The sequence below is a fragment of the Osmia bicornis genome, chromosome 11, assembly GCF_907164935.1.
Source record: "Osmia bicornis bicornis chromosome 11, iOsmBic2.1, whole genome shotgun sequence".
In the NCBI taxonomy this organism is placed as follows: domain Eukaryota; kingdom Metazoa; phylum Arthropoda; class Insecta; order Hymenoptera; family Megachilidae; genus Osmia; species Osmia bicornis.
Window position 1 is genome coordinate 4,767,888 of NC_060226.1, and position 23,564 is coordinate 4,791,451.

Sequence of the window (23,564 nt, forward strand, 5' to 3'; positions counted from 1 at the left end):
CATTCAGTAAGGTGGCGGTGTTAGTTCCGTTTTCAAAGCGCCCATTCATATTGTTAACACTTATTTAATAAATACTTCCCTACATAGTGTAATGTAATCAAAACCGGAAGGAACACCAAACTTGACTAAAACGATTGGTTACCATATTAAATATAGACAAACCTGATTTATCTTTTAGCATAGATGATTAATCTCATCGGCGCGTCCACTCTGAGATTAATTATTCATTCCGACATTTTATGTTCAAGAAATAATTCTTATATTAGGCAGTTTTTGGAAAATAACATTGGAAGTCTCGTCCTTGAAGTCTACCAGGCTGGAAGAAAGTGCAAGGAATTTTGTCGACCAATAAATTAGGACTCACGATTGAAAAGGAATGTCGTCCGAAATCGAAAGGAGCCTCCAGGCTACAAATCAGTAAGGAGACGAATCCGCAATGACATTTTACGACCTTAAAGCTGGCGCCTATCGTTGACTTTCAAGGCTGCGAAGTAACAACACCTGAATAATGAATCCTGTTCACAGGATTAACACGTTCCTTCATTCGAAAGTTTTCGAAATTTACTTGTACACGTTTTTGAAAGTTCTTCGCTCCTCCTTTTCTTTTTTTTTTGTTCCTCTTCTGATTGCGTTGACAGCTTGAAAGTGCAAAGGGCAGAAAAAGAGAATATTACACAGTTACAAAACATATGACATTTCTTAGTTTCTCTCACTTCGAAGATATGACAAAGAATGCAAGGCAATTAAATTTAATATTTTATCGATTAATAAATACTGCTTTCAAGCTTATCAATGACTGTTACCACAAAATTTTAATTATCATAAATATTGTATTAATTTTGTAAGGTAAGAAGGGAAAAGTTTAAGTCGAAAAATGAAACAGTCAGATTCTGAATAATTGTGTAATTAAAGTTTCAAGGAAAGGATGAATAAGAACTGACGACCTTTATTAATTTTTCGTAAAACGTTTATTGCGAAACACCTTAATAAGGACTTTCTAAAAAAAAACATTATTCTTAATTACTCTCACGCGTCTCTTATGCGCTAACATAAATCATAAGGTGTGTTTGTGAACGGCAATCGTCGAAGGGACGCAATCGATCGATCCTTCGTCAGGATATCTGCATACTAGCCGCAGAAGAAAGGGATAAGGATCAGCAGGGCAAGGACACGGTGTTTATGTACAAGTTGAATCAATTTGTAAAGGACTCGTCCCCCTTTCACCGTGGAGGACCGATTTTCGCTCGTAGAAAACGTTTCGCGAACAGAATCCTGCGACGTCGTTAACATTCTTCTGCGACAAACATTCCTTCAGATATTATACATTCTATTCTCTACTCGCAGTAATTCATTCTCGATAGTATCACAAATGTCTTTCTTTCTAATTCTGCAACAGCTTATTTGTGAATATTCAACATTGTACAATATGAAACGTAGAAACGTTCATTGAGGAGGTCACCATTTTTAATTACACAATCTATCGATCCTTAATGTTTCTAATTAATTAACAGACTTATCAATATTTGAGTATTTCTTTTGACGAACATATATTATTCATATATGAATATTAAAATATTTTTTATTTTTACAAACAAATTTTTCTCTCCACAGTGAACGTGTCACTGATCATTGATGTTCAAATTATTTATGTATAAATTCGAAATATTAATTTTCAATCTCTAATGTTACTTCATTTTTTAACAGGCTTATTAAGATTCGAGTCAGTCTGGAAAGTGTTTATTGTTTTTTGTTCGCGAAACGTTCATTCAGACGCGACATTTGGGCGCGTTCTCTTCAAGCAAATCGCATCTCGATCACCAGGATCGTTTCCTTGAAGACACGCGCCTTTCGATCGACAGATTTCTCTGATGGATCGCTCATTTCTTGTTCGCGGTGAAGCCGTCACCGGTTGGGTCTAACAACCACGGGTAATAATTCGGGCACTCCATGCAGGTGAACAGACGAAGGGTTTCACCGGGAAGTTCTCTGGTGGTCAAGGGACATGCGTTGGGAAGGGAACAGTAGGGTTGTCCCTTCTCGTCGCAAGTCTCTTTCCAGTCCTGGAAATCTCTGAGGGCTGACAATTCCGTCGGCGTCTGCATCCACTTAATCACCTGTAAGTAGAACAAGAACGCGTTTGGTCAGACATTGATCGCAGCCTCGAATTCGATATAATCGAACAGGCGAATTGGAAATATTAAAGAAAATTCTAAATAATTTATTGTATTCATTTTTCAAGGTTGAAGAAGTATTAAAGGGCGAGCAATTTCTGTTGAATCACGAGCTAATCGAGAAAGCTTACTAATACCCAGAAAAAATTGCTTGGTATCATGCAGCTAAATTGAAAACGAAAAATGAATCGACACGAAGAGAAATAAAAAAGAATCTGACGCTTGATGGAACGCGAACGAGAAACGTCGTGATGCAGCGATATTGAAAACGAGAGATAAATTGAAATAAGGCGGTGGGTTATGAATCAGAAACCTAGAAAATTAATTCGTTTTTCTTCGAATAAGAACGAAAAGCATCGAAGTGCTACAATATCAACAATTTTTTAAACTTACTAAAATAGAACATTGATTTGTTGCAGCAAAATTTCTCGCTAATCACTCACCTGGACCATGGTAACGAAGTAAACGTCACTTCTGGCAAGCATCTCCTCGATAAACTTGATCAGCTCCTCCCTGTACTCCTTCTTGCTCTTCAACCAGGAAGCATGGAAATGCAGACCCAACGGGGCTCTGTTGCTGTTGAAGTGCCTGTTGAAATTATGTCTCAACAATCTGGCGAACTGTTCACCGGTCTGTATGTTGGAACAGGAGTCGACCATGTGACAACCAGGTAAAGATTCATCGAAGGTCGGGTCGTCCCTTCTGTCCAATTCGTTCATAACCATTTCCCAGACCGGGTGAGACCTGGACGGACAATTTCCACCGTTTCCGTTGCACTTGTGCGGCATCCTGAAGTAGAGAGTGTACGGCCATATGGGTACACGTCCAAGGGACGCGGTGATGGAGGCGTCGTAGACGAAGAATTGGTCGGCCATCATCTCGAACTGCTTGTTACCACCGACGCGAAGGTAAGGAGCTCTCATTCCGATGATGGAACCGTCGGTGATGTTGGCGAAACGTTCGATGATCAATCTAGCACCAGCCATCTCTGCCAACCAATCGTCGTAGGTACCTTGGGTCCAGTATTGAGGATCGTCTTTGTGGGTCAGTGAGAACACAGCTATCTCGTGTCCTCTTCTGTGCAGGTCCTGGACAGCCGAGTAGTTGGTGTACTTGTGGGAGACGAAGAAGGTACCCCTGATTTGACAGCTGTTGGGATTCTGACGTTGACCGTTGAAGATCTCTTCGTAAAGGTCGATGTTGTCCACGTTTACAGCACCGTTGAAAGTGATGGTGATCATCTGGGGCACCTGGGATGGCTCTATGTTGCCTGGTATCCTGGTACCGTCGGCTGAACAGTAGCAATCAGGTAGGACACACTGGGTTGGGTCGCAGTCCGGTGCTCGATTCGGATCCGTTTCCACGGCTGCGATTAGAGACAATGGGTAAGAAACGAGAAATGTTACATCCGAAACTGTACACCTATTTTGAGTCAGCCTGTAGACATTCCTCGGAACGAAAGGATTAATCGATTCAGTTTTGTTACAAAATACGATCACGACTTACTGCAAGCATTCTCGTCGGATTCGTCCTTGCAGTCCGGTTTACCGTTGCAGAAGAGCTCCTTGTCTACGCACTCGCCGTTACCGCACGACAATTTCCCCTCGGGGCAGACGGGTTCGTCGGTCCTCAGGATGGGCAAGACCTTACGCGGCTCTGTAAACGTAATCCTCGTTAACTAACCAGCCGAGCCTATACGCGTTTCCCCCAACGGTGTTTTACCACAGCTGCAAACTCTACTTTTACTTCGCCCAACTTTATATACAGGGATTGGTACACGTGCAGCGGCGTAGGGATACGTTTCTACGTGGATTCTGATCCTTCTAACCCTTTCGTTGCTATTACCGATCGAGAAATATCTTTTTCAACGCTGCTCTATAAACGAACACTCTGAGACTTACCTTCTGCCGTGATTTATCGAATTCATTGTAGATCATCGTGCAACGAAAGGGTTAAGAGTAACAAACTTGTTACAAGAATAATCGATGGCCACGGTAAATAATCCTCCGAAAGGGGTTGCAGGCTGTTACTGTGCTAAATTAATGTCACCCAAGTCCAAAGCCAACTCAAATATTACTGTATCGAATTAAATAGATGTTCTAGGGTCGTTTACGAGTTTGCTGTATTACCTGTGTGAAATCTAATATATGCACATAGGGCTTATTTACATGTGTAAGGGTCTATTACGCGATTGTACATGTCTGATTAAAATTTGATTGATCGGCTATGAAATTTTTGAAAGGATCATCCTCTGCGCAGGATTTTCCCACGCCACTGCCTTTATCCGGCCTTTTACACCAACGAACCAGCCTTTTTATCCTTCGTACAAGGAAATTTTCCTGTGTTTCTCGTCGACCTGCGACCAGAGTGAAAACCGCGCAAGAATCGACGCGATGGGAACGAACAGAAACGAGAGATTTCTCTTCTCGTTTCGCAATCGATCAGACGGGAGAACAGTTTCAATAAAGACAAGGAAATATCCTCGATTAGTCTTGAACTTCGTTGGCTCGCAACGATTCGCACGCAAAATAATTGCTCGTGAAGACATTTGCAAATGAGAGAGTAGATGGTATACAGTGATGGACTTTGCGAGAGGCGAGAACAGAAAAGGCGGTAGCAGAGAAATAAGAGAAGGAATGTATAACGGGTTCAGTCGTGACCCAGTGCCAGAGAAATAGAATCAAAGTGATCGAAGACGTACGCAGGTGAGAAAGAATGCTCCGATTTAATTCTACAGAATGGAAACCTACCAACGTGTTTATTAACTATTTCGTAAATTTTCTTCTTTCAGTATAATCTCTTTCTGACATCATGGCGATATAAAAAAAGTTTCCTTTAATGCATATTTCATGAAGCAACCTTACATCGAGTCTCCTCTCCCTCTACCTTGAAGATTATACAATATTAAAAATCCAGTTTTAGACTTTGTGCTACTATATTTAAGAAAAATCTGAAATCCTTCAAGAATAATTTTTAGTTGAAGTAATTAAATCGGAGCAAGGATTTCCACGAGAGGCAACAAAAGAATTCGACGAAGACACACGACGATAGAGTTGATGTAAAATAAAAGAAAAAAAAAATAAGGTAGGTAGAGATGCGAAACACTAATGAGTCGATGAAACAAGTAGGAGAGGCTAGCTTCTCTTGCAAAAGAGAATTAATGATCGAGCGCTAGTCGCGCGCGTGTTTCCAGCGGTAAAAGCGAACGAGCCGACTAAATAACGAGGAGCACTTGTAAAGGAGGCCAGATCGTCGAAGCGAAACCGATCTAGATGCAGAAAGAGATAGAAAAAAGTGGTAGAAGGAACGATAGAAAGAGAGAAAATGAGCAAGATCAGCGATCGAGAACGTGCTACCTCGTACCTGGAGCGATCGGGAACAGAAAGTAATCGTATGTGTTGGTATGTACAGGTATGTGTGTTCGCATGAATTCTTCTAAAGCTGAAAAGCCATTGCGTGCCAGAGCTGATTTCGATATACTATTAGCAACGTATTGAAGCGTGGAACGACGTTTCTCATAGAGAAACTTTGATCTTGTAATATATCGAATATTTCATTCAGATCTTTTCTTAATCAAAGTCTTCAAATTCTACTCGTAATTCAACTCGAATAATCATTAAGTTCTCGAAACAATGACTATGGCACGCGATGCTTGATCATCGAATTAGCAAAGTGAAAAGCGCGTATTTTCACGGTGGTTAGTTGCACAAGGTGAATCGAGAAAAAAAGAGAAAGGACATTACTAACCCATACACTAGCAACAATAATTATTGAATTACACAGAATATCTCGATAACTAGATTCTTTATGATAAAACGAATCGAAAAGTCCTTTACCGTTTTTCAATCGGTCGCTTCGTTTCCGAAATATAAGCTATTAAAGATTTGCTGTTGGATTTCCGGGGTGCCACAATCTCGTGCGCCTGCGCGGACACCTGCGCCCGGAAGTCGAATACACAATTTTTAATCGCTTATATCTCGAGAACGAAGCAACGGATTGAAAAATGGTAAAGGACTTTTCGATTTGTTTTTCAGACGCCTTGTACGTAAACTGATTAGAAAAAACAATCGTATGAATTTATATGTAACTGGACCATATTTATTTTAAACGAAGTTTGATTATTGAAATTTAAAAAGGAACAAGAAATTAGCTCATCTCAACCGGTGTGTGGGTTAAAAGGAACGACAAGTTGCACGAGCTTCTCGTCTCCGGAGCGCGTTTACTCGCCTCGCTGGTACTTTCGCTCAAAATCGAAACCAGTCTTTCAGCCACGAATCGAAAGTGGCCAGACTGGAGATTACAGCGTCTCGAAAGTGACCCATGCACGCCTATGCGTGTAAGTGTGCCTACGCGTGTAACGATGCATTTTCACTGAACGACTCTGATACGACGAAAGAGATATAAAGCTGAAGTCATGGAACTGTAGAAAGTATTGGGAACTTGTTTATTTATTTTTTTTTAATTATCTTGTTCTATTTTTGTAAGTTTTGCCAGATTATTTGAGACTGTAAACTGGAGACGAGAAGTTTCGTAGGTAAATTTACGATAGTGCGTGATGGTAGTTGTGCTAGGTTAGTACCAGCTTGCGAATAGTGCGTGCTACGTTGCGAGTCTACGAAGGAACCGTGCTCTTCCGTATCCTGGAAACGATCCTCCTCGCCATCCTCGAGGATTCGAGGAAAATGTTCCGAGGTCACGGTTCTTTCCACCGAGAATTTCCTTTTAAATTTATAAATTAACATTTCTAATTAAGACGTTGATGGCGAATTAAATTCATGGTTCCAGTCATCAGTGACCCCCACGAAATTCAACGTGTTAATTATCAAGCGAAATTAATAAAAATCATTTCTCGATGGAAAAGACCGGAAACGGAGCGAGTCGCGTCGGTTCAGCCTGGTCGATACATCGACTTACTCTCGAGCTTGTCACAGTTGGTGACTTTGCCCTTCCAGTCGCAGGTCTGTTTGTCCAAGTCAAAGGCCAATCCGCTGGGGCACGTGATTTGCTTCAGGCCGGATTTCGTGCACCTGTTCGAATCGGACAGAAAGCAAACGGCTCTCCTTAGTTATGTTATGATCTATATGGTTCGCTTACTCTCGAGTTGTTCGCAGTTCTTCACGTTTGTTTTCCAGTCGCACGTTTGTCGCTCGATGTCGAACGCCAGGCCTGTTGGGCATCGGACGGTCGCCAATCTGGTCACGCCGATCTCGGTTGCTTTGTCGCATCTGAGATAAGTTTTTACCATTTGTTTCTTTCTTTCTATTTCTGGTGTACATATAGCATTACACAATTTACACAACTTCCCTAGTAATTGTGTTTAGTGGACGTAGCTCATCATTTATATGAATAGTGTACAAAATTCATTATCAGTATAGAAAAATGCAATAACAATTAGACAATATTCAAGCAATTCAATTGAAACTTACGAATGTTCACCAACCAGTCTGAAATATTTCTATAAGTACTGAAAGAGTACGATATGCTACGACAGGATCAGTTAGTATTTCTGTTCGGAGGATATTTTTGCCCGATTGTCCTTGACGATGAAATACCTTGTTTGTTCAAGTGAGTCAGGATATTCCGTCTGTCGTCATCGGTTAGAAGGCGAGTCCTGTATCCGGTATCAGGCTCGCCTTGAACCTTCAAACGCGGAATTCGATCGTCATTGGTATCGAACGAACTCACTTGCTTTTTTAATCCTTTCATTCTTCGACGGTAACTTCGAGAGTCTTAGATTATCTTGATCGATCAGTAACAAGTATTTTGCCGAGGTAAAAGTTTATTCCAAGAAGATGACGCGATGTTTTGACGGACCTTGCTCGTTGGTCCACTTTCAACCGACATATCGCGTTTGAAAACTCTTGAATGTATAATTTCGACGATAATGATGATTAGAAAATTACCTCACGACATCGCGACAATCTCCTTCGACGCTCAACCGGAAGTACTCGTCCCCCGGCCTGTCCTGGCACAGCTCTTCTGCATTCGCGTCGTTTCCATCGCCTCCTTCATCGTCTTGCGCTTTAATCTGCGTTCCTGAAAACAATTAAAAAAACAAGGATTCATTGAATGGAAGTAATAAGATACAATAGAGAATTGATTAGGAAATCGCTGGAAGGAAAGAAAGCAAAGAAACATTAACTCCTGTTTCCACCACCAAGAATTACGTACTTTCTACTGTCGATTACATAAACACGACTTCACGAGCGCAGTCTTTAACGTGACCATGCAAACAATCATTTTCTCTTTGTAAAAGGATCTTATATAAATTACAATTAACCCTTCTTCAAATTTCCAAATTAGTTTCATAGATAATTAAATGATGATTTGCTTTGAAATTTTTCCAAATTTCTAGGAATTCCATAATATTGCTTAGAAAATTAATTAAATGGCAATCATAAAAATTATTTTTAAAAAACAGTGGTTAACGTTACATTCAACGTATCCAAATACTTATAGACTAGTAAGATAGTTGATTAATCCTCGAAAGGAAACATTCTTCTGAAGGAACGAATGAAGAAATATATAAGGAAAAAGATGGCAATGGAAGAAGGTGGCTGACATTTGGATAAAAAGGGCATAGGATCGTAGGTAGCACGAAGAAACCGTGGAAAATGTCGCGATCGTTCGAAGCCACGATCTCTCGAGATCGTAGACCGAACAAGTTGGGGTCACTGAACCCCCGTAGAAGTAGAAAGTCTTGGAAATGTCAGGGCAAAGAGACGGGGATGGTGGGGAGGGAAGCGACAGTGGTTCTCTAAGGTGAATTCCGTTCTTCGACACTTCGTGACCGAGCGTGCCTTCTCGTTCGTGATCATCATCGTTTCCGGACGATCACGATGGCTATCTTTCGTTAAAACTTTCACGTTGTCTGTTAACCTCGTGAAATTTTCTTTCAACCGATTGCCGATGATTTTTAATTAACCGGCCTCTTTGTATCGTCTGATTATATCTTTTTCTCTAATCAAACGAAATAACTTCAATCTAAATAACACATTTTGTTTAGAACGAAATATTAAACGATTCGAAAGGAAATAGATTCGTATAAATAGAAGCATTGTCTTTGAATCGTCGCAGCTACTTTCGAGAAGCATTGAAATCACCAGAACTTTCATGGCGACCACACGTTCCTCGATCTCCTGTGTTGATCACTACTATTTCTCTCGAAGAAATTCAAATTCTATGCAAAATTTATCTCGAAAGTTACAATATCACACGACGCAAAAAGATACCTTCGTGTATCCGAAATTATTCCCTTAGAAAATTATAAAGAACCAAAGAAGTAGGATACAAAATACATCAAACAGTCATTAAGGCTCGAAAGTTCTCACGCAATACTCTTTGAACGTCGAAAACAGCTTTCACCATCAACGAGCGTTCGAAGAATCGCAAGAAGAAACTTGCAAAATTATAACAACACTTTAATTTCAATTTTTCTAAGCAAGGATCGAAAGTATGGAAAATTTAAGAAGAACTTGAGGCTTTTAATTAAAAAGAATTCTCATCCACCGATCATCAAAATTTTCAGTAAAAATGAAATTTTCTCCAACGTTATTTAATTCTTGGAGGACAGATGAGACATTGACGATTTCAAATTTTAGTCAAAGTTTCATAAGTTTGGATTAAAAATTGAACCAGGTACCGGCCGTTCAAGGATTAATTTGACGATCTTCGGTGACGTGATTCGGGACAGAAACGAGGTGGTATCAGCGTAGCGTACTCACCGGCAAACAGAAATAAGGATCCAAGAAGGAACAGGAACTTCGGCGACATCGTGGTCGTCGTCGTCGTCGTCGCCGTCATCGTCGTCGTCAGGACAAAGAGTGTCTGGACAAGCCGCGCCCTCTCGCCCCTCTATATGTGCACCACCACTCCTTCCTCTTCGTCGAAGGACTTTCACCATCCGGATAGTGCTGCCATCTTTTCCACGTCGTAAAATGGCCATCCACCAGCTACCTTTTAGATCGTATTAAAATTAACCATTCAATGAATTCCATTTTGTTTTCGTCCTCTTCGACCTCAAAGAGATCAACGAAGAGGACCAGATTGGAGGTGATCAGGGATTTGCTCGCCCGAATCTTGAAGAGTGGGTACTTGCTCTACTTCCTATGCCGCTCGATCTTCTAAATGCTTAAAGATTTGCATTTTAAAATCAACTAAGCGACAAAAATAAGAAGAAATATCCATATGAAAAAGAAGAGAAGAATAAATTTACTGCATCGTTTTTATCAGTAAAGATACCTAATAGAAAAGGCCTCAGACTTTCAAGGTCCTCGTTAAAAGAGCTCGTTGATCCAGTGAAAAGCCATCTCACGGGACTCTGTTTTATGGTATCCAAGGTATCGAAGACCAACAGTCGTTTCAAAGCGTTCTACGAAAAGAACGCTGGAGCTCGTAAAAGTTTCCGAAGAAAGTAGTATGTATCGCGGACGATCACGACCAACTTTCCATGAAAATTCTTCGCGCAAAAATTCAGTCTATTCGCGGACCGTAAACCTTGAACTTTATCCTTTTATTTTCTTAATATTCTTCTGTTTTTATTCAGTTGCAAATAATTGGCTGTTCGAAGAAGCTTCTTCTTCGTTCTTCACTCTAAAGAATCAATTACAAATACAATTTAATCTCCATCGCTCTTTCACCTAAATTAACATTCTCATAAGCATTGAAAAAGAGGTCGTTTAACGAAGAATTATTTCCGCGTCAGCCTTTTCAATGGCAATCTACTCAGAAGAATTTTTTATTTTAATAGCGAACAAAGAACAAAGGATCATCGATTGATACTCGTACATTTTGATCTTTCTATACGTTTACGAGGTAATTGTATCACAAAGGAATCTTTCATTTCCTGTTTCCATTTTATTTCATCTTTATTTCTTACTACCATCCTGACAGTACAAGGATACATGAATTATTTACGGGCTTTTGAATTTACCAAGCAGAAATAATTCTCATTTCTCTTTTATTCTTTTCATTCGAATCTCTTTAACCGGCACGTCAACGTTAACGTTTTTGCGCAAGAACGCGGTTTATTTCAGAGTTTGCAACGGGATGCACCCGACGGTGCTCAATAAATTTGCAGTTTACACGGTAAAAGGTTATCGACGTCGTTCCCGGTGAAAATAGCTTTTACTGGATGTACTATTGCTTTAGGGTACCCGTTGTGACACCGGTACAACGCTAAGGCGATACAGGGAACTGAGGACTCCGCCAATGAAATTTTATTGGAAATTATTTATTTACAAGCATGGAAAAAAGGCATTCCGTATAAACAAGTAATCGTACGTTTTACCGGTGAAAATTTCACGTTGATTCTCGTCGATGACGTTCACCAGCGGTTTCTGTGAAAACGATGAAAAAATTCATGGCACGCATCGTTCCCAATAAAACACGGACCATTGCGAAAGTAAAGCTTCGAGGATCGATCGAGCACACTCGTTTCCCTGCACCGGTGGCTTATGGTGTCCCGTGTTTCGTATTTTATCTCGGCACGTTTCTTCCACGAAGAGAATTTACTGGTACATAATAAATTCCGAGATAACTCGAACCCTGTTGCAGATAATGGTTAATAACGACAACGTCCTCCTATGGTGATGATATCGCGAATAAAGCGACGAATAATACTGTCGTTAGGTGATAAAAAGGATCCTCTGATATCCTAGCTATAGAATCGACGTAAAATAAATTCTTTTCGTCCGAAATTAACACGCGTACCTCTCTATTTATTTCGACGAAATATCACCGTTTCATTGCGGTTTTTCGCCGGAATGAAAATTCAGTTGCACGTCGGTGTTGAAAGGAAATCGATGAGGCAATCAAGAGATTAAAAAGGAAGAAATACTCGACGCAACCGTATAGCTCTATTCGTGAAATGTTCCACGGACCGGAATGCGTTGCTAACGCTAATGATGAAACACTTATATGCTAATCCCTCAAACGTCGAAGGAAATACACGGAGAAACGAGATACACGAAATACAGGCCACTAAACGAAATTACTATCATCAGTTAGAAGTGCACTTCTACGAATAGAATCGTATGATACATAAACAAGTCATTACCTAACTTGTTTCAACTTAAATGAGTTAAGATAGTTAAACGATGAAAAAGGAGAGAAATGTTGAGAAGAAATAAACAAAGAGCTAGTGATTCATGATCCCGCGAAAGGAACAAGTAGGATTTCCTATAAATCCAACAAAACTTCGTAACCACGCTCGGATTAAATAAGGAAATAACCATTTCCTGATCGTTAATCACGAAACACGTGTTCGATCGTACGTGTTTATAAAGGATAGTCTCGTTTACGCCGAAACAACGAGGGTAATGATCAATTTATTTCATCGTACCTAACCGTACCTTCTTTCCTATGATTTCAACATTAATTTCGATTTGTATCAAAAGGTAAGAGTTCGATAAATAAAAGAAAACTAATCGCGGATCCCATCGAATTGGAACCGAAATCAGGATTCATTAACAATTCTTTATCTTCTTTATATTAGTTGAGCAACAGTTGCATATATTAGATTTCTTGATACGGTAATATTGTTTCAAATCGCACAATACAGCCCTTGCATTGTGCCGGGAACGAAGTTGTATCTCTATGGGAACGAGTAGTCAATATTATCGCGAAATATTACAGTCATTGTTACATTGTTTGCGATCGTCAGACATTGTTACGCGGTTAGTTGAAATCATAAAACGGTACCATCGCTGAATCAACGAGACAGGGGCTTGCCGAGTATTTCAGAAGCAACGAGACGGAAACTGGTGTACGTTTCGAAGGGTCGAGGGAGGATTTGCGAATATTTTACGGCCGACGGACGAAGCGGTGAGAAGGAAGTTTGCAAATATTTTAAAGCGAGCTTTCCCACCGACTAGACGAGGAATAGCGTGTTCTAGGTCCGACGGAACAGGGACCTGCAAATATTTTCGAACCGACGAGATGGGAACTTGAAAATATTCTAAAATGAACGTTTCAAACGACTAAAAAAGAACTAGCATGTATTTTAAAGCCGACCAAACGAGAATTTGGATGGAATATTTTATATTCCAGAGCGGGCGATGTCACGAAAAGCGAACCCTTTAATTAATTGTAGATAGATAATTGGATTGTTTCACCAATTATCGTTTATATGAAAAATACACTTAAAATCAGTGTTCTTTAAGACAGTGGATTCAGGAGGATCCAATGGCATTTCTAAGCACACTCTAAGCCGAGTCCTTGACGAGAAGCGCTGGTCGGGATGCCAACGGGGGCACACGTTCACCATAGAATAAATAACGGGGTGCTGGTGGAAACCAGTTTTCGTAGTTCACCATCTTGTGCGTGCAACGTGCCTTCATCTTGGTGTCTTTTCATTTTTATACTTCTCCTTGGTGACCTATGCAACCAGGCGCCAGATATTTCTGTTGTTCACTGAACAGTTGGATTCTTCTTTCAGGTTCCTTTCCCTCGCCTCGATACTGGTCAACGGACATTATAATCGATGGAATTGTACGGAATATATTTTTTTATCTGTAAAAATTTCAGTTCCTTTTTCCTCTATCGAGTATTATAATTTATAAATGAATAATTTCGGAGGAGGAAGAGAAACTCAGCGAAATGGCGGCCGTCGAAAATATTCCAATAGACGAAAGTCGAATGGTATTTTCGTAGAATCGATCGGTTAATCGGATTCCATCGAAGAGGAAAACGTAGAAAATACGAGAATCGAATGCTGAAGGTTAATACTGTTACGTAATCGGTTAGCACAGTGACCCACAGACCTTTTTACTCTTTGCTCTTTTCTTCTTCCTTCATGCTTTCTACAATCGCAACCTCTCCTTGAACCATCCTCGCACGTTTCTTCAAAGAATGCGTGGCTGTCTCCGATTCACGATCTCAATCAGTAAATCCGTTGATCACTGTTCGATCCTTACACAGCCGCGAGAGTAGTATTTCCCTCTAGATTCGTTTTTTTAATGATCCCGATATTCAGAACCGCGATTCTTATCAGCATATCTTTTCAAGTAAGGAAAAGGTGTCGATCTTTTCTTCTTCGATGATTAATAGAACGAGCATCGTAAATCATGCGGACGAATGGCAGTTCGATGAATTCGAGATTTCTTTTCTTCGAACACCAACGGAAGGCTTTCGAAATTCTTCCCTGTACACGCTAGGAGCTTCGACGAATTTAGAAATTCACTTTTATTTATACGTCGCTTCTCGAAATTCGCTAGAAGGTTCTAATTTAATTTCGAAAGAATTTCCTGCGTTAAAAGGGACGTCAGCTTCGAGGGGAAACGGGAAAGTCGGTGGCACAACGCGAAACAAGAGAAGCGAAGAGAGGTTTCGAAATACGAGATGCGCATAATTATGCTCGCCTACTTAGGCTGCATCGGGAATGCAACGTAAGTTCTTCGATTTTTCTGGCACGCCTTTCGAACGGCCTTTGTGAACCCTGCTGCGACTGCCTTTTATGGCTCATAACACGCTCGTGTTCCTTCGTAATTCGCTATCCGAGTGCTTCTTCTCTTTTCCATCCATCGACACGACTCTCCTGCTAATCACTGTAATTGACATCGTCGTCTCTGTGACGAATAGGTAATTATCACCTCTCGATTTTTAAATCTCTTCAAATTTTTCTTTCATCTCTCGCTTCTCGCCACTCTCGATAGGATTCTTTTCTTTCCCTCTTTATTCATCGCCTAAAAGGCTAGAAGCATTGAACGTTGATCGATCGAAGGAGACCAGTTTCACGATCCATTTCCTCTCGGCGCGCTTTGTTCGACGAGAAGCAAGCGATTCGAGGAAAGCGAGCAACAACATCGAGCCGATTTTCTCGCCATCGATGGCTCGCAATCGATACATCGATATTGCCTGACCGTGGCGGCGTGTGTTACGAGGAATAACGGAAGGCTGTTCCTGCAAGGTGAACCACCTTCCTTCCTTCGCATCCACGAGCTGCACGACGCGGTACGAATGTTTCAACGGAATTTCTCTTTCGATTCCCTTTCGGAGAATGCCAACCGAGACGCGGAGAAACGACTTCCATACAACTTTATCCGGTTATTTCCGTCGTCTGACTGCCAGCCGAACGTTCCCCGTCGCGAAAAACATCCCTTCTGCCTCGTTTAACCTGTTCATCGAGGAAGACCAGGTGAATTCTCGAAGAAATTCTTATCTAGCCCGCTGTACATTCATTGTTAACTATCTTTCAACTACGAACATATAAAATTGAAAGATTCTACATTTATATGCTGAACGTATACTTTAAACGCGGTTGTTTTCACTCCGACATCATTGCCAAGACAAACAAAGTGTGTTTAACATTCACTTGTAAATCTCTTTCACTATCTTTTCGATCTCTAACCTTCGAGGCAGTGAAATCTCTACCTGAATGATACAACTTCACCGTAAACACTTTTGGCAATTGTCTGGACGGATCATCGACCGGTGAACAAACAACGTAGATTAAAATCCTTCCCAAATAGCACACCGTGAAAGTTACGAGTATATTTACGCGAACAATGTGAACATATCTCTCGAGTTTCGAAACAACTGTTTAGAAACTTCTCTTGAAAAATAATATGATGTATATTAGATTTTGATTAATTCATATTTGGATAATTTCTTCGTTTTCCTAGCGATCAATCAGATATATTAATGTTTGTTTAATGTCTCCCAGGTATGTATGTAAAAACAAACATTCTTTCTATGCTAGCGTAATTCTTCATTCTTCCTTGCTGATTTTTCATTATTCTTTTCTTACAGAACTTCGCGTGGGACGTCGCTGCAAGGTAAACCACCTTTCCTCTTACCAACGGGGATGAGCATTTTACAATTTACTTTTAACTTGAATCCAGGTAATTAAACCCCGTTTGATCTTTGGTCAGAATTTGTAATTTGTATACGAGAAACATACTTACGCGACATGTCATGGCGAATTCCGTTATTCTTCCATTTTACTTATTATCTTCGAAGGATGTTGCAAAAGGGTTCGTTTAATCGGTGTTAACGTGTCCCAAATGAAATTTTGTTGTTCCACAACAGAAGTATTGGCTAAGGTGAAACGATGGACGATGACCCGTCCATGGTCAAGGTGAAAATCACGTCGTTGTCGTTGAGTTGCGTCGTTCATACGAAAGAACCCTCTTCCGGCACGTGATTCGAATTAAATCTAACCCGTTCTTTGATCTATGATCCACGATCTAACCCGGTTAACGGGATCCTTCTCCCGAGTAATTTAAATATCGTCGAAAACATTCGAAACCAGGTCCAAACGTTCTATCGTTGACAATTGACAAATTTCACCGTCTAATTTTGGGTTGAATTAAATGTTGATTAAATTCTTCGAATTTCAGTAGATGCTGAGATTCCTCTTCTTTAGTAATGATTCGTTGTTTTCACTTGCTAGGAGATTTCTCTTTTTAATTCTTCTAACGTCAGTTACAATAAAATTTTGCAAATGAATTGAAAGCAGATCGACGCGACACGATGATTTCTATGACAACCAGGACACACTGATTTCACGTGAAATAATTCTAACGTCGTCCATTGGAAATGGACAGTTTCTCGACCATTTTATTCTCGTTTTGCCACCGTTGTGAATGTTTAATTCGAGGCACGAGTGTCGTACTCGATTCGCCATGCCGTGTATCCTGTGACAAGACAAAGAAAAAGCACTTTTAAAGTCATGGCCACGTTACCTCGAAAACGAACCATTTCACGAGTCCCAGCACGATCTGTTCCTGTTTTGCTGGCAATATTTGCCGACGCGTCTGTCATTCCGATTCGTTTGACGCGATTCCGATGTATCCATTCCCTTTTCGTTTCTCTGACCATTGAAACACTGTCCGATATTCGATGGCGTTTTTCAGATTCAATTTCAAAGTTCCCATATTCAATAGAATCCTCAGGAGAGCACTTGTTATCCTACATTTTTTGCCTCCAATAAAACCAATCTATTTTTCCATAAACATCGAAAAATCCATAATTATTCCACATAAAATGTTAAATCATTTCGAAAGGTTATCGCCGTTTTGAATGTCAAATCCAAAAAGGAATTTCTGTCTATAGGGGCAAGGTCGATCGTGGACGAAGTCAAAATTATATACATATAATCGATACCTTCCAGTTTTCGCTTAAATAAATCGAAATGGTAATGATTGCAAATTTCGTCCGGCTGCTCTTTCATCCCGAACGAGTCGCCTCGTCAAACAGTGAACGAAACCGTGATGCAAAACTTTTATCTTTATACACACGCTCGTAATTATCGGCCAGCGAGAAAGCCCTCTCTTTCGGTTCATTTGCATTTCAAACACAGGATACGAGGTTACTCGGAACGTTTTTTTTTCTTCCAAGTATCACGTCTGGATTGATCTGCAGCCTTTTTAATTCATCAATGTATTTATGTAAATTAGCAGCATCCGATTAAATATTATTAAAAATTCTTGCAAAGTTAATTGGGATCCTTATTGGCATTTATTGTAGAATCACAGTGCAGTTAATGAAATCTTTTATTCAAATTATTTTCGACATACCGTTGCACGGTTTCTGAGATCTTTCATCTATTGCGAGTGCACCGGAACACGTTGCAAAACCCATAGGTACGGGGTCATTCTCATGGTTTAAGGATGCAAGCGGATCCGTGGACGGATAATCTAGCAACGAAGCGGATTTCCAACCGCCTCGTCCCTGGATTACATGACGTTTGACGGCGAAAGTTAGTCACGGATGGCCCCAGGGTGCTGTGCACCTCGCAGAACTCTTGTCTCCCGACCTCATCCGCGGGATGAACCGACAGAGTGATTCTAGAATATTAAACGAACAACGATGGTGCGGTCGATCTGCGGTCGCTGCTATTCCGACATGGAGAATCTGGGACGTGTTCTGATTATCTGTCCGCTGGTATTTCAAATTTTCGATAATTCATCTAAAGGTTAAAAATAATATTTATTTCCCGATGAAATATTATTCTTAAAAGGGAGATTTTCAGTGAAAGTGTCCTTGATTCTTCATAATGTTTGCATCATATAATTAATTGTAATTATCTGAGGGTGTGATAAGCTTCGGACTCGACGTGGTTTCTCGTTATCAACAAGGTTATATTTCGTGGCCCCGGTGAAAGCGATGATAAATTTCAGTGAACACGATAACCAGATCGTTCTTCAACTTTTTTGGATCTTAGTTCGTTGTATAAAATCGACTGACACGTTGGGTGCTATCATCTAATGATTAAAAAATTAACACTAGTTGCCTAGAATTGTCATTCTTTTTATGCTGATCAACGTGTTAAGGATCGAACGAATTTACGTTGTTTCCGTTCGAGACTTTCACGGTAAGGAAAGTTACACAATTGACCATCCAATCTCCGATTTATGTAGGAATTAGAAAATTATGCGTTTCACGATGGGTGGTATCTAAGATTCATCGACGGATAACGAGAAGAAGTGTCGTAACTCGTGTGGGTGTCCAGTTACACCTTTATAAGCAACAGGTAAAAATAAGGAAAGGACGATGGTTATTCGAAGAAGAGTTGAAAGTTGAAAGCGACACCCAAGTCATCTTGAGTGTAACGTTCGTTCGAGTGATTTTGAAAGAACATCTTGGGCACTAATGGCCCTCAACGTTACCGGACAAGGAACTTGATTCACCTTCTTGCGAAATATAATTCAACAAGCCAACAGCTCATTAGTTAAAAAAAATTTTCCTGTATTTCATCAGAGTCTGACAAAAAATTTCATGCTCTGAATCAAGGTTTCAATCATCATGCATAAGGTAAACGAGTTGAAACCCATAGAATGAAAAGAAAAAAACAATATCCTTCGAAGTGGCTCGAAGGGAAAGTCGACGACCCGAAGAACCCATCGTCCATAAAATCAGAACGAGTGATCCAGACCGAGTCGATCGCCGATGAAAAACCTTCTGACCCATTTTCGACCCTGTTTCTGTCGATTCTGACCGCTCTCGAATTCGTGTTGCATTGTCCTCGAGTTATGCACCACGCCTCTTTCAAACACCCACGTACATTCTTCTGTCTCTTGTCGCTATGAAACCTATCTATCAACAAACGCGAGTCGTTCTTGAATTTTGACGATGTTTCCGGCGAGGACGAGGTCGTCCTTAGACGAGGACAGCCTTGATATGGACAGACGTAAGGTGCCGTTCTCGAAATACCTTCACTGTCAGGATCATGGAGAGACCGGAAGAAGGACAATGCAATTCTGGCAGATTTTTCTTTACCTAGTAGGATTTTTTGTTAGTCTCTTTTAATGACGAAGGTGAAAAGAATGGAAATTGTCGCAGGAAGTGGTGTAATTATGTTTCATTGGAAATTTCAAATATGCGACAGGATAAATGAAATGCTTGTGACTGCAATAATGTACTGGGTGGAAATTAAGAATTAGCATTGATTACTAAATTCTTGGGCTTTTGAATCCTGGGATTCTTGGACATTTGGACTCCAGGATTTTTGGATACTTGGATTCTTAAACTCTTGAAGCCTTGAAAGCTTGGAACCTTGAATCGTAGGATTTTTGGATCCTAGAATCCTCAAATTCTTCGATTCCTGGATTTGAAGGAAAATGATTTCGACACAGCAGTAACGATTCATATTAAAATAATGCTACCAAATTGAGTTATTCAAGTTTCTCTTCGTCGCGTCAAGGTGCTCTAATTTCTAGAATCAACCAGCGGAATAATGTAACTAAAGTGTGTCAGTGATGAAACTCTTCATGCATTTACAGCTCTAACATTTCCGAGGCGTTACAAATACAATTTTCCACAATTTCAATTCAAAGAAAGAACCTTTACTTTGATCTATCTTCAGCAATGAATTTTCCCAACTTCATTGACATACTCAGAGAATTACGAGGAAGTAATTCTGAGAATTTTCTTTTTCCCAACCACCCTACGTACTCACATTTATCATTGTGCAGACCGCGTGATCGTTAGGCAGTTTTTCAACGTGGATCTGCGCAATCGTTTTCCGTTTACTGACTCGTATCGATCGACTACTGTTTCGTGTGATTTATTCCTCGTTAAAACGAGGCGGGCTGAGAATTTTTACTCGGCCATCCGTAACGATCCCGTAATACCGGTAGCGCTACCACGCGGTTTATTACTATGCGTTACGTCTTTCCAGTTACATTGAAAGCGTCTAAGAAACGCCACAAATTTCCGGTCTGCTTGTATTTCACTTGAGCCAGACGCGGTTCTCTCCGCCGAACAGTACCGATTTATGATTGCGAAAGATCGTTGACGAGTTTAATGGAATAGATAGAAAATCATACAAATATATAAGTTTAGATACTTAGAATATGACAGAGTCGCCATGGAAATATAAATAAGCTTCTAAAATTGAAATTTATAGAAAATATCGAGTATTCGTGATAAGGTAGCAAGGTAGTACGATTGTTCGATCTCGTCTGTTGTAAAAGACATTCATAGGTCAAATCCGGGTGGACTTTTTTTTTTAAACCATCAGCCTCCTTTCTCTTTGACGCTTCAGTAGCAAAAGATTTATTTGATTTACTGTAGCATCCTCGTCGGAGCAACGATCACGGACCTTCGATAGCTCAGTTGGTAGAGCGGTGGACTGTAGTTGTTTGTGCTCTTTCAGAAAAGATATCCATAGGTCGCTGGTTCGAATCCGGCTCGAAGGAATATTTTTATCAAAATTCATCGATAATACTCTCTTCCTTCTTTAATCACACGCTTGAATGAAAATTCTATTACAATTGGGGCTAAAGGGGTGCTGTACATACCCCTTCGATAGCTCAGTTGGTAGAGCGGTGGACTGTAGTTGTAAATGAAAGGGAGAATGGACATCCATAGGTCGCTGGTTCAAATCCGGCTCGAAGGAATATTTTTATCAAAAATACGATGAATTGTCTTGAAATTAGACTTGCAAATTAGGTACTTCATTGGGTGGTATCGTTTTTGTCATTGAACATAGATGTTGAATGATTTTTAGGGGGATATAACAAGTTTTGTATTTTTTTCAATATCAAGAGTTTTATGAGATCTTCCATAGCATTAGTTTATTATTAATAGTGCATTTCAATGGATAAATTAATAAAATTGTTTGAAGCATAGTACATGGACGTTATGTGTGACATTTAGAGAAGGTTTGGTACAATCCTTCGATAGCTCAGTTGGTAGAGCGGTGGACTGTAGAGGTTACGTATTACGGAAGATATCCATAGGTCGCTGGTTCGAATCCGGCTCGAAGGAAATTTTTTTTATTTCCACAAAAAAACAATTTTTTTCTTTATTTCATATTTCATCATCTTTCTATCTATTAATACCTATCACTGTTTAATAATTTATTTCATTTTATTCAAGTACTGACGTGTAATACTGTAAGTCATGAAAGTATTCAAAGAGTGTTGTTTTTTAAATTAGAATGTTGAAAGAGGATTCAGTGTTTTATTAACAAACACAATGGAAATTTATGTCGCAATGTAAAATTGTAGTTGCAGCGAATGATATAAGTGAAACTTTCCCAGCTACCAAGATATTACAAACTGGCGTCGATCGTACACCATAGTTGGTCCATGGTAGGAGAAGTTCAATTAGCACCTGCCCGCGCGAAAGGAGACAAATAATCGCAGTCATGGTATTTGGCTTCCGTCGCCCACTGACCTAATAGCAGTCAATTTCACCGACTTCCATTTCTTCAAAGGTGCGTCGCAAAAGTCTTCGACGTGAAATTTCATCGATATCGCTATCGTTGACTTTCAAATGACGATGACCAGCGACAAGTAGGCGAGAAAATTTGTTCAATAGAAAAATGATATCTGTAATTTAATTCAGATAGACGGTTACAACGAAATAGTTAAATAAACAGATGTTTATCGTCGTGAAATTGCTGGCACTGACACTGTAGTTGTGTCCGTGAATCACGAGCACCTTGTTCGATATTGATCAGATAAGATAGCATTGGTACAAATCTACGGAGAAATCGGGTCGATATTGAAATCGAATGGTTCAGAAGGGGAATCAGACTTCTTCAGATTTTCACTCTCTTAACGTTGGTGACGTTTTAAATATTCATATCTCCGCTTTCTTGACGTTCCGCTGATCCTCGTTCCTACTTTTCACTGAAAACATGATAATTTTTCTCTGAACAACAATCTACAATTTCGAAGATAAAAATAAACAATGCAAAATTCCTTGCTTAACGTTATAACAAAAATTTGTTCAGTTATTCGAGATTTTGCCGGACTGTGCGTTAGTTTCAAGCCTTTTCTCGTTCGTTTCCCTAAACGACCATATCTCTCTGCAACTCGACCATGGGTGGGTACGTTAATGAGATTCCTGTATGATCCGACCGGTATCCTGTCGAAGGAGCCTTAGCCAGGGACGGCCTTGCCACAGCTTTCTCTACTTTCGCTTACGCGAGATTTTCAGCCTGTTACCGTGCCTGTTCTTCGCGCCATTTATCGCCTCGGCTCGCGCGCATTCCTCGAAGGGAGATCAATTTCGAGTGAATGAAAGAGGAAAAACGTCGCTGATTATCGTTCACCAGGTATGGAAAATACTTAGTTACTACGGTAGCGATGATTTATTATCCGTGATAAGTATCTTGGCGAATTATATCGATGTTGGCCTGCGTTTCAAGTATCGCATTTTCCAAAGATTTATGCGACCGAGATAGCGGAATTTAATTGCGACATTTACCGTTTCCCCCGTAACGCGTGGGTGCAAGCGTTCGTTCGATGCGCTGTACATTCATTGATAAAATTCTTTATGCAGATACCTTGCGTTCCGTTTATCGATGAATAATGCTAATACGAGGAAAAAGAAGGCCTGTATTTGAAATACCGATTTGTTTAGACGTTCAATTATTTCCACGAATTCTCCAATTCTCCTTGGACTATTATTTTGAGGTCTCTACCGTTCCTCGCAAGATGCATTCTCGTCCGTTCATAAAGCGGTGTTTCTACGTTCAATTTCGGGATTCCATGACTATCGTATGAAATAAAAAAACAACGGCTATGAAAGAATGGCCGTGCATCGGAATGCAATCGTCACCTCGAGTCAGTGAGCGTCGGCCGGTTGGTATTTCACGAGGTTACCATGCTTTTACCCCACTGCCTTCTGTCGCGTCCTTTCTTTTTCCATCATGCGGAAACTAATGGCAACCCGTCTATTCGCAATTTTCTGTTGAATTCAAACGATAGACCACTTTGTACCATTACAATCGATCCACGAACGAGCTAATAGCTTGTCATTGTAATATCGTTGCTCAATCACTTTTCTTGCTACCGTACCATTAAATGACATTTTACTCGATTCACGGTGATTTCATTCTTCGATAGATTATTGCCTTTGTACATTATCCTGCTTTTCTTGTACCGTTATTACTGTGATTAACATAAGCTTTTTATACGGTACTCGATGACGTGTTTT

General features: G+C 40.2%; 1 protein-coding gene and 3 non-coding genes across 4 annotated transcripts; 3 read left to right on the top strand and 1 right to left on the bottom strand.

The window, feature by feature from the left end:
* Positions 1-973: 973 nt before the first annotated feature.
* Positions 974-9,987, bottom strand: LOC114872418 (chitin deacetylase 1). The gene is made up of 6 exons (XM_029179576.2): positions 9,896-9,987; positions 8,075-8,207; positions 7,266-7,396; positions 3,678-3,827; positions 2,615-3,537; positions 974-2,114 (listed from the first exon to the last, which is right to left on the bottom strand). Exons 1-6 carry the CDS (start codon positions 9,972-9,974, stop codon positions 1,878-1,880), a joined length of 1,653 nt encoding a protein of 550 aa, XP_029035409.1. The 5' UTR covers positions 9,975-9,987; the 3' UTR covers positions 974-1,877.
* Positions 9,988-20,714: 10,727 nt separating this feature from the next.
* On the top strand, positions 20,715-20,812 carry Trnay-gua. Its single transcript has 2 exons — positions 20,715-20,751; positions 20,777-20,812. It is a non-coding gene; the product is annotated as a tRNA-Tyr (tRNA).
* Positions 20,813-20,915: 103 nt separating this feature from the next.
* On the top strand, positions 20,916-21,012 carry Trnay-gua. The gene is made up of 2 exons: positions 20,916-20,952; positions 20,977-21,012. It is a non-coding gene; the product is annotated as a tRNA-Tyr (tRNA).
* A 277-nt stretch (positions 21,013-21,289) lies between these two features.
* On the top strand, positions 21,290-21,383 carry Trnay-gua. Its single transcript has 2 exons — positions 21,290-21,326; positions 21,348-21,383. It is a non-coding gene; the product is annotated as a tRNA-Tyr (tRNA).
* The last annotated feature ends 2,181 nt before the right edge of the window (positions 21,384-23,564 follow it).